Here is a 12,047-nt window from a genome sequence, read left to right on the forward strand (position 1 = left end):
TCTGGTGTGTTTGGATATTCCATGTTTGTTTTGGTTGGAGAATTGGGCTCCGATGATGCCATGTAGTCTTGGTTTCTGTTGCTTGGGTTCCTGCGCTTGCCTCTCGCCATCAGATTATCTCTAGTGTTACTTTGTTCTGCTATTTCTGACAGTGGCTAGACTGTTCTATAAGCCTGTGTGTCAGGAGTGCTGTAGACCTGTTTTCCTCTCTTTCAGTCAGTTATGGGGACAGAGTGTTCTGCTTTCGGGCGTGTAGTTTTTCCTCTCTACAGGTCTTCAGCTGTTCCTGTGGGCCTGTGTCTCGAGTTCACCAGGCAGCTTTCTTGCAGCAGAAAATTTGGTCTTACCTGTGGTCCCGAGGCTCAGGTTCGCTCATGGGGTGCTGCCCAGGGGCTCCCTATTCATGGGAAATATTGACTTATAGTTTTATTTTTGTTTTGTTTCTGGTAGGAGTTGTGCTTTTGTCCAGTTTTTGTGTTGGGGTAATGTTTATTTTATAGACTGAGTGTGGAAGCTTACACTATTTAATTTTTAAAAAATATTTTTATATAGTTTAATCTTTTAATGTTATATCTAGATCTTTGAATTCTCAGTACTTTTAGATTTACATGTTAACTTGTTTGTTTTTGCTTTTCTTAGCCTATTGAGAATTTTTTGCAGGGTGCTTTCATCATTTGTACCTTCTAACTTCTCCAAAATCCACCCACTTTTTTTTTTAATTAACTTGAGTATTTCTTATTTACATTTCGAATGTTATTCCCTTTCCCGGTTCCTGGGCCAACATTCCCCTAACCTCTCCCCCTCTCCTTCTTTATGGGTGTTCCCCTCCCCATCCTCCCCCCATTACCGCCCTCCCCCCAACAATCACGTTCACTGGGGGTTCAGTCTTAGCAGGACCGAGGGCTTCCCCTTCCACTCCACCCACTTTTCTTACCCCCCCAACTTTGAACTCCTCTCTCTCTCTCTCTCTCTCTCTCTCTCTCTCTCTCTCTCTTTCTCTTCATTTTTAAAAACTAATTCAAGTCCCATTTGTGCTTCTCATATAATCCAGTAGTCCTCTACTGGAACATGATTGATTTGCCAGGAGGTATCCTTGTAAAGAAAACTGAAATTTTCCTTTCCTAGCAGCTATTGATTAGGAGTTATTATTCCTAGGCTAGGTGTGGGACTTTGTACTCAGCTCTACTCTGCATTTTGGGATTTGATCTGGCTTAAGCTTTCATAGGTCTTGTTAGGCTGTCATAATTGCTGTGTGTTTAGACATTACTATGGTGGACCCAGAAACGTTTCTGTAGAGTCATCTACTACATCTGACTTTTACACTCTTTCTACCCCTGTTCTGCAATGATTCTTGTCTTGGGAGGAGGGTTTGTGACACAAATGCCACAACTACGTTTGAGTATTCCTTAATTTCCTATTGTCTGAACCTTGATTAATTTGGTGTGTGTGTTATTTGCCATCTATTACAAAAGGAAGCTGTTCTGATGAAAGCTTACTGATGCACTAATCTACGGGCATAACAATAAATCATTAGGAGGAGTCTGCTTAATATTATGTCACTTTGGCGGAGAAATATCAGTATATTAATCATCTAGGGCCTTTGTTCACTGTAGCCACAGCTTCTTAGTCTAATAATGGTACCAGCTATGGGTTTCAGCTTTTGAAATGGGACTTATCTCCAATCAGGAAGTACTTGAATACTCCCATATTGTTTGTGCCACTATTATGCCAGTGAACATGTCTTTCCAGACCAATTATTACTGTAGCTCTGGTTTGCAGCTGGATAAGACTGATGATTACTTTCCCTTCTATTAGCATGCATACTACCTCCAAGAACTATGAAACTAGCCAGTGGGGATGTAGTTTCCAACTCATTCTAGCTTTCCTACCATTCATGTTCTGATATCTTCAGCAATCTGTTCTTACCATCAAGTTTAAAGTATAACCCACAGAATTAGCAACAATCTATACAGTTTTGGGGTCTGTGGAATCTCACTGGTCAACTATTCCCAAAGAAATAAGCCATTCCCAACACTGGCCTTTTCTATTTGTTAGCTTGTTTTATAGCAGACACATTGCCAACTCATTGTAGGTTAATAACATAGTTTTAAGAGAAATAATATTACTTGATTTTTTAAATGTTTGGTCAAATATCAAAAATGTGTTCTAAGTAAGAGGGTGGATAAGAAACTGCTTCTGTATGGTAGAAAACAGGATAAGCAAACGACTAAATAACCAAACCACATAAAACAAAAACCAGATTCTACTTCAATGAGAGAAAGAAGTGAAGAATAAAAGAAATAACTCAAGCTGAGATCTACATATTTCTCTCTGAATTACCTGTGCTACTTGTACTGGGTCTCGGGCAGTGGTAGCTGTCATGGAGGTAGGATCCACTTCTAGATGTATGTACTGTATAAATGGCAACCTGGAGAGAGACTGACCTGGTTGTGGAGACATAAGAGGGGCTGCGTATATCATGGCTTGAGAGTAGGACAGCACCACTGGCTGTAGAAATTGAGGCAGAAGGGACCATGAAGTAGAAATTCTGAGAATGAACAGGCTGAGAAGGCCATTCCCCTACCACTGGCTTGGCATCTGGCAATAGAGGGACATAAGAAGTGCGCTGAGTTGTGAACAGTTTACACCAATGAGTAGGAATAGCCTGAGGCAAAAACCATGCAGTAGTGAGGGGAAGAAAAACTGTCTAGAACAAGAGCATCCAGGCTCAAAAGTGAACACAAACATGGGTGGGCCTTTTATACCATAACAGAGCTTGGAGTCACAGAAAACCCCAGGTTAAAAAAATAAGATCCTTCAGCATATCAGAGATTAGGTTTGGTTGTAATTGCAAGCAAGGTGGTGGGTGGGGGGTCTCAGGGAATTCCTACAGAACATAGAGGACTCCACAGAAGACATTCTTAGCAGGATGAACATATAGACTTAACTTGAATTATTAAGCATATCAGCCCTCTCCACACCTGCCCAGCCTTAGACAGAAAACAATCAAAGTATTAGAAAGATATCTTCAGAACAAAAAGGGAAGAAATATTGACTGAATCTATAGTTCCTATTTCAATACATTTATTTATTTGTTTGTTTGTTTATTTATATTTACACTCTTGAACTTCATTGGCTTTGTAGTTTTGTTTTAGCTCTTGTCTCATCTGACTAGGCTCTTCTGACTTCATTATCCTTTTCTATGCTTACTTTATTTGCTATGTTGCCTCTCATAAGTTAACTGATGTACTTTCTCTTTCATTCATACTTTATTCCCTCATTTCCATGTTTCTCATTCCTTCCTTCCATGACTTAATTACTAACATCTAAGTATCTCTAAAAACTATAAACTGAATTATTCTCAATCACCTTTTTAAAAAGGTTTCAGGTGAAAATGTTTCCAAAGTCCAAGGCCTTCACTGGGGAAGAGACTGTGTGCATGTGTGCGTGCGTGCATGTGTGTGTGTTGTTGGGGCCCGAGGGGAGGTGTTCTGTGCCGTCATGTATGTGGCTTCTCCACCTTCTAGGATCTAGCCCAGAACTCAAAACAATTCTGTTAAGTTTTTGGGATAAGCAAACGTTCAGAGATGGTAGGGAGGGATGCATTATAAGGACCTCCAAGAACGAGGACTAAGAGATCAACCTGTTAGTTCACTCTGAGCAGAGAATATCCCTCAGAATGTCACTCTGTTGCTGACACAAGTCCTGGAACACTTCAGAGGAAGATTAATGACGAGCAGGCCTCTTCAGTTCTCGTTTTGTAAGGAAGGACCTTCCAAGGAGGTAAAGGCCATAGTTTGGAAACAAGAAGCATACTTCAGCAGAGAAAGGAGTGCAGGCTTTGGCAGTTGTTAAATCCTACAATTGGGGGTCTTAGGAGACTTCCCATTGCCCAACAGTCAGCCCGGCCCATCTGCCCTTTTTGGGAGCTTGAGCTCTGAGAGACCCTGGGGAATGTTGGCCAGAGGAGGTCTAGGTAGAAAAGTCTGCCAGAAGTACCCACGCTTTTATTTTCCTACCTGGAAATCTTCAGGAAAATGAGGACGTTGGTCTGAAGGACTGATCATGCAGTCAGCAAAAAGAATAGGATTTATGCCTTGTCAGGTTTAACTACAAACAATCTGGGAAAGACTATAGTTATTCCTACTTTCTCTGGCTGAACACTGTCCTCAACCTCACTCTATCTAATTTATAAGCTCTGGGAAGCCCTGGGGCTTAAAAACTGATTGTTTCCTTACTTGTCCCTTGCTGGCTTTCCCGAATGGACAGGTTGCTTAAATTCCAGAGACCTCAGGTCCAGATGAGAGAAAAATGGCATTGTAGACTAGTGCAAAGCCAGGTCTCCCAAGCCAGGGCTGAGCTCGAGAGTCTACATATAGCAGACTTTCTAGCCATTCCCTCCTGCAGTAATCATACTATCGTGTGGTGCTCATACTGTAACTTCCATGTTGGAAATCTGAATGAATAAAGTATGTTTCATCTAACAAAGTCATTTAGGTTTGCTAGGGTAGCAGAGGATGGCATTCTGAGCCTTGCTAGGTTATCACGTGAGGAATCTATAGGGGTCTTCTCCCTTAAGATAAAACATTTGTCCCGCCTGGCTGTCAATCATCCATTTCCGATGCCCATGGGTACACAATTCTGGCTCCCTGGTGCCCGGATGTACTGTTTCCAGAATTCTCTCTGGAGATTCTGAAGCCCATGACTTCACAGCTGCAGAAGGAGGGGTCTTAGACCTGGCCAATCATTTAAGGGAAAACAGGAAATTGACTGGAAGTCCCGCCCACGGTGGCTCTTCTAGTCAGCTGCTCTTCCATAGTTTGAGGGAAAACCGCCTCGAGCTCCTGATTTATTTCTTGTGGGGAGAGAGGTAAGTTTTTGTTGTGAAAGCTGGACTCCGGTCCGCAAGGAGGGAGTCCTAGCCTTGGGCATATTAAAGGGTAGCCCCTGGGGGTGGGCTTGGAACCTTTTCCTCTCCCAAACATGTTGCCTGTGCTAGTATTGCCTTCCCAGTAGTTATTCTGCAGGAGGCTTTCTGCTGCATAGAAGCTCTTCACTTTAAAGCTGTCCCCCTCCCCCAATGTTGGAAATTCAAGAGAGGCAAACTTTTTTGGGAGGACTTTGGAATTTCTGTCAACAGGGAGAGGGGGCCCACTCTTGTGCTAGAAGACTGATGTAAGAATGAGAGACTTGTCGTTGAGAGAAATAGGGAGAATTAATTCTATTTGTATCGAGTCGTTGGGTGGCTCCAGCCTGGTTGTATTTGGTGTGTATAGTTTACAGCTTTCTATGGGAGTTGTGCTCTTCAGAGGAAGTGAGGCTGTTTCGAAGGAGACTGGACTTAGGTCAGTCTTGAGAAATGAATGTCACAGGACAGAGGATATGGAGGACTCCAAGGAATGGTTAGAAAACCTCCCCACTCCCTGCTAACCAGGAATATGATGTTTTATCTTATTTTTCTTAGCGGCTCTAGGCTGGGTCATGTAATAATCATTTCCAAGTTGCATGTGTGAGTGTCTTAAGGGAAGTGAGGCTTTTGGAAGTAGACTGTGCACAGGTTACAGGAGTCCTAGTTTCATGCAAAGGTATCTGCCCAGAGGTATCACGGACAGATGTCCACAAGCAGTTCCAGGCCCTGTTAAGATAGTATCGTTTCTGAGGATTCCATCTTACTCCCAGAAGTGGGAGATATAGAAAGCTTAGCTCCACTTTTTATTAGGGGCTCCATGTTGGGTCATGGCTTAGACTCATTCCCAAATCCTATGTTGAGAGTCCAAGGGAGGTGAGGCATTTTGAGTTAGCTAGACTCAGATAAGTAGAGAAGTCCTGGACTTGATGGGGAAACTGCAGGGCATGGGGTACTGAAAACCTTCCTCTCCCCTATAGATGTTGGGATGGTGGTATCATCTGTTCATGCCTTGCCCCTAGGATGCTTTAGGAAGGGACAAGCCTGTGGGCCTTGCCATTTCAGGGGTTTCATCTACTGGCATCAGGAAAGGGAAGGTTAAGTACTGGGTCTTATATGATCAGGACACACCCTGGTAGAGGAGGAATAGAACTTCCTAGGGGTGTTGAAAGGCCCTGACTGTTAGTTCTGAGAATTACAAGGTAGAGAGTTATTGGATATGGAGGAGCCCCAAGGACCTTACCTCCACTCAGCAGAGGAAGGTGGGCTGACCCTGCCAGGCATTAAAATGAAAACCTGGTTGAGGAGTGAGAAGGCTTCTGATTGTAGCTATAGAGAGCCTCAGCCCTTAGCCTCAGCCCTGTTTTCCCTTTGCTGTTACACTGCAGGCTCAGAGTCTGGCTTCTGGGCTATGGTATTTAGACTTTGAACGTAGAAGGAATCAGTGTTTGTTCTGGAGGAGGCCAGGCTTACTGCAGGAGGCCAGTTAGTCTTCATGATGGAGAGTACTTTGAGACGAGACTGAGGGGTGCACACACAACAACAGATAGTGCAAGCCTCAGAGAAACTAACCTATAATGTTTGGTCTGGAGAAATCCCAGGTTCAGAGACTGGGTTCTCCTTTCTCTCTCTCCCTCCCTCCCTCCCTCCCTCCCTCCCTCTCTCTTTCTTTTTCTGGTATGTGAAAGAGATGGGACCCTTGAATGGAGAAAGACACCCTCACATGAACAGAATAGAAGCTGCACATGGCTTGTTAGGAGTAAATATAAATCCCTTGAGGACAAATTACAGCTCTATTGTAGACAGAGAGGCCTCATAAAAACTCTACCATGCATTCAAGATATGGACAACAGCTCTAGATGTGCTTTGTCACTTCAGCAGGGAATTGAAGTTTGTCTTGCAGAGAAAGCAAAGTAAATAGCCTGAGGGTTATCAGAGGATTTTACCTCTCTTCCTAGTAAAACCAAGGGGTACATTAACAGCCATCAACCCTAAGAGACCCTGGACAGAGGTATGAGATATGGCCACATTTTACATTTGACTAGCTTTTCAGAGACATAAAGATTTTTCAAAGATGGCCAGGGCACCTTTTCAAAGAAGTTCCAAGATCCTATTAGGGCCAATTTAGCTACAATGCTTGGTTGTGAGTTGGGGGTAGGGGCTGTGGAGAAACCCTCTTTTTTTATTGGATATTTTTATTTACATTTCAAATGTCATTCCCTTTCCTGGTTCCCTGGCCATAAGCCCTTTATCCTATCCCCCTCCCTTTCTTCTATGAGGGTATTCCCCATCCCCAACCACCTCCCTTCTTACCCCCCTGACATTCCTCTGCACTGGGGTGGGGTCCAGCCTTGGCAGGACCAAGGGCTTCTCCTTCCACTGGTACCCAACAAGGTCATCCTCTGCTACACATGCAGCTGGAGCCATGGGTTTGTCCATGTGTAGTCTTTGGGTAGTGTTTAGTCCCTGGGTTTAGTCCCTGGTTGGTTGGTACTTTAGTTCTTATGGGGTTTCAAGTCCCTTCAGCTCCTTCACTTCTTTCTCTAATTCCTCCAACAGGGACTCCATTCTTAGTTCAATGGTTTGCTGCTAGCATTCCCCTCTGTATTTGACATGCTCTGGCTGAGTCTCTCAGGAGATAGCTATTATCATGCTCCTGTCAGCATGCGTTTCTTGGCTTCATCACTATTATCTAGTTTTGGTGGCTGTATATAAATGGGCTGTATACCCAGTTGGGACAGGCTCTGAATGGTCATTCCTTCAGTCTCTGCTCAAAACTTTGTATCCATATCATCTCCTATGAATATTTTGTTCCCCCTTTTAAAGAGAGCTGAAGCATTCACACTTTTGTCATCTTTCTTCTTGAGTTTCATGTGGTCTGTGGACTTTATCTTTGGTATTTCTAGCTTTTGGGCTAATATCCACTTATCAGTGAGTGCATACCATGTTTTTTTTTTATTTTTTGTTTTTGTTTTGTTTTTTGATTTGGTTACCTCACTCAGGATGATATTTTCTAGTTCTATACATTTGCCTACGAATTTCATAAAGTCATTGTTTTTGATAGCTGAGCAGTACTCCACTGTGTAGATGTACCACATTTTCTGTATCCATTCCTCTGTTGAAGGGCATCTGGGTTATTTCCAGCTTCTGGCTATTATAAATAAGGCTGCTATGAACATAGTGGAGCATGTGTCTTTGTTATATGTTGGGGCATCTTTTGGGTATATGCCCAAGAGAGGTATAGCTGGGTTCTCAGGTAGTGGAATGTCCAATTTAATGAGGAACCTCCGGACTGATTTCCAGAATGGTTGTACGAATTTGCAATCCCTCCAACAATGCAGGAGTGTTCCTCTTTCTCCACATCCTCACCAGCATCTGCTGTCACCTGAGTTTTTGATCTTAGCCATTCTGACTGGTGTTAGGTGGAATCTCAGGGTTGAAACCCACTCTTGAAATCAGTATTGGAAGAAAAAGTTCATGGTGATAATAATCTGAGAGTGAGGTGGCCCCACACTCAACAGGTGTAAACCTTAGGATATTGCAAGCAAGATCTGTCAGATGTGACACTTTTTATTTCTGGGTGATGTGTCAAGGAAAAGGGCTTTGATCCTGAGGAAGTAAAATTCTGTGAGGGTTAGAGTGTAGAGACAAGCCCTTGACTTGCTTGGCATCAAATTAAAGGTCCCCCTGTGAGGATAGAAGTTTTACTCCTCCCTCCCTTACTCCCCTTTCCCCTTCTTTACTTCTTCACCTAATGTCCAGCCTAGGGAAGAGGATATAGTTTGTGGTGATCTAATGGAATGGACTCTGTCTTCTCCTACAAGCTCTGCAAAGAGCCAGGGGGCTGTAGTGTTTCCAGACGGTGAGCTTTTGGTAAACAGACACTCTTCAGGTCAAAAGAGACTACGGCAGGTCCTGCTAAAGGACACAGGCAACTCCCTCACAAGTAGGACTGTTGCCCTTAACCTAACAGATCCTGGACAGGTGTCAGTGCCATTTTAGGTTTGTATGAAGTCTTCCAGGGAGGTGAAGGAAAGCCTTTGTATAAGTCTGTGGTCTTAGCAGAGTGTTTAGTATCTTTTCTGTGTCTTCTTGCATTCTCAGAGACCTAAGGAAGTTGGTCTGAAGAGTCAATAGTATAATTAGATGACCCATCAGGTCAGTAAAGTGAGGAGTCAAGTTCCCGACTGCCAGGGGTTAAGGATTCTGAGATCTGAGGGTACTGTGCCCCTTTCTAGGACTGAAAGTCTATCTGCTCCTACCTTTCCCATGCTGACTGTCAGTTTATTGGATGCCCTGAGGGGCGTGATTAGATGTGGTACATAGTCTTCTCTATCTTGGTAATCTCAAAGCATTGCCCAGAGGAGCAAACCGTGGTCAGTAGATGATACAGCTCCAGGCTCTGACAGGTTCAGATTGAGAAATGAATATATCTCTCATTTAGGAGATAGAACCCAGAGTTTGGTCATTTCTTAACTGTCATCTCAGGGAGTTCCTTGACAGGTGTGCTTGGGGATGGGATTCCCATGCTTTATTTTCTTTGTCTCAGGAGTGTAAGCTGTTATCTTTAGGGGTTTTCTCAGTGGCAGAAGGTGAGTAGGATCTAAGATTTGCCAGAGTAAAGGTAAACTCAAAGGGGACCATATACCTGGACTTCTGGTAATTTCAGAGTAATGTCCAACCTAGCTGCAGTGGGCAGTTTAGGGTTGTTCTTGAAGCCTGCAGTGGGGGAGGTCCTCTCAGCTCATTTTAAAGAGCTATGAGAAATGGTGGTGAAGGCCTTGATGTGAGTTATATTCCCTCAAATCACAGACTAGGAAAAGTTCAGGAAGTAAAGTAGCCAAGGTGAGAAGCATATCCTGAATATGCACCAAGTACGCTACACAAAGCCCAGAACCAAAGGGTCCCAGGTACCTAGAGACATGTCTTACTATAGGCCTTAGATATAGGATCTTCCTGTGACCTAAATACTGAGGACCTTTCTCATATCCATCTTTAGGTTCCAATAGGAAAATCAACAAAGAAAGCGACAGCCTCGCAGACGTCGGGGACATCAACGTACAAAGGAGTCCTGTGAGTATGCTTTTGTTAGAACCATCGGGAAGGAAATTCTGAACTGAAGCCACTCACACTACCTTTCTCTCCCCCAGGTCAGTGGGATTCATTCACCCACACTCCTGTATATACTGCCATAAACAAGTTTGATCCATTATGCCATACTATCCATACTTCAGCCTTGAGAAGGTTTTTCAGGATGCTTTTGAAATATATATATTGCCTGATGAGGAACAGGAAGATGATGAGGAAGAAATGGAAGAGGAGGGGGAAGAAATAGAAGAGGAGGAGGAAGAAATGGAGGAAGAGGAAGAGGAGGAAGAGGAAGAGGGGGAGGAAGAAGACTATGATGATGAAGAGGAAGAGGAAGGAACAGGAGAGGAGGAGGAAATAGAAGTGGAGGAAGTGGAAGAAGAATTGGAAGAGGAGGAAATAGAAGGAGATGTAGAGGAAGTGGAAGAGGAAGAAGAAGTTGAACAGGAAGAGTATGAAGAAGATATTGAGGAGGAGGAATGGGAGACCATTGATGGTGACACGGTGTCTTTCACATTATCTGCCACTTTAAAGATCTCTTTACCTTCCTGTCCTTCCCCACCTTCCACCTTCTCATCTCATCCTCTGATCTGGGGCAATCCCAATGGGATGGAAGAGTCTGTTGCCTGGATGATGAATATTTCCCAAAGTCATCAGAGCTTGTACACCTTCACGTCATGTAGCAACTTGGATGAAGAATACAGCAGCCAGGAAGAAGAGAGTTTAAATACTTTCTCATGGAGAAAACGCCAAAACCAAAAGGTGACTGAACTGGTGAATCTCCTGATCCTCAAATATAGAAAGAAGGAACCCATCAAAAAGGTGGAAATGCTCACAGTTGTCACAGAAGACTATGAGAATCAATTCCCCATTATCTTTGAGGAAGCTTCTAAGTGCTTGGAGATGATTTTTGGCATTGATATAAAGGAAAATGATGCTGTAAGCAGTTCTTATGTTCTGACCAACACACTTGGCCTCACATATGAAGACACGATGACTGACAACCAGCGACTGCCCAGAAATGGCTTCCTGATAGTTATTCTGGGTGTGATATTCATAGAGGGAAACTGTGCCTCTGAAGAAAGCATGTGGGAATTCCTGAATATGATGGGAATATATGATGGGAAGGAGCACTTCATTTATGGGGAGCCCAGGGAGTTCCTCACTATAGATTTAGTGCACCAAAATTACCTGAAGTATCAGCAGGTGCCCAAGAGTTATCCTCCACGCTATCAGTTCTTATGGGGTCCAAGAGCCTACTCTGAAACCACCAAGATGAAAGTTCTTGAGTTTTTGGCCAAGCTTACAAGTAGGGCCCCAACTCATTTCTCATCCTTATATAGTGAGGCATTCAGAGATGAGGAAGGCAGAGCCGGAATTTGAAACGGCCCCTCAGCTTAGTACCATGTTGATAACAACATGAGGCAGCCTAATATCTGGTTTGAAAGAGGACAAGCACAATTTTCAGTAAAGGAGGATCATGTTTAATGTGGGTATGTGTAGAACACAGTGTGGGGCAACTTCGTGTTTTGGTTCAAAATGATAGTTGTTTCTTTATTTTTCCTTTATGGGTACTTTCTCCAATTGTAGTTAATGTGTGTTACATCATCTTTGCAATGTGAGTTTGTGAGTGCTTATAATTTCTTTATTGTCTTATCTGGTTTTGTGGAAATAAAGAGGAACTATTCAATGGTTAATCTTTGGGTTCCTTTAATCCTTCTAGTCAACTCTAAAATGTGTACCTAAAGTGATTTGTTTAATAAAATAGGAAAAATGTAATAAATCTTATGATCTCTGCTCACTGATTTATTTGCCAAACATTAGTTGGATATATTTTTCAAGTTGTGTTTATTTCATTTTCTATGTGTATGAGTGTTTTTGCCTGAATGACTTTATGTTTAACACATGTGTGCCTGGGGCCCACAGAAGTTAGAAGATGGCACCAATTGCCTTGGAACTGTAGTTTCAGCTGTCTGTGAACCACGGTATGGATGCTGATAACCTAAGTCCTTTGCAGGAGCAGCAAATGCTCTTAAGACCTGAGTTATTTCTA

At 43.1% G+C, this 12,047-nt stretch overlaps 1 protein-coding gene across 11 annotated transcripts in view; it reads left to right on the top strand.

The window, feature by feature from the left end:
• Window positions 1–11,777, top strand: part of Magec2l1 (MAGE family member C2 like 1) — a 181,594-nt gene extending 169,817 nt beyond the window's left edge. For 10 of the 11 annotated variants that reach the window (XM_063280355.1, XM_039100415.2, XM_039100416.2 and 7 more), the window contains 2 exons: window positions 9,906–9,979; window positions 10,057–11,777. In XM_063280355.1, the coding sequence (XP_063136425.1) occupies window positions 10,118–11,377 (1,260 nt within the window). In that variant the 5' untranslated portion in view covers window positions 9,906–9,979; window positions 10,057–10,117 and the 3' untranslated portion in view covers window positions 11,378–11,777. Of the gene's footprint in view, window positions 1–3,072; window positions 4,871–9,905; window positions 9,980–10,056 lie in introns of those variants that run through there. The other variant, XM_063280358.1, reaches the window with a different exon arrangement.
• Window positions 11,778–12,047: the final 270 nt, after the last annotated feature.

The sequence above is a fragment of the Rattus norvegicus genome, chromosome X, assembly GCF_036323735.1.
Source record: "Rattus norvegicus strain BN/NHsdMcwi chromosome X, GRCr8, whole genome shotgun sequence".
Classification (NCBI taxonomy): domain Eukaryota; kingdom Metazoa; phylum Chordata; class Mammalia; order Rodentia; family Muridae; genus Rattus; species Rattus norvegicus.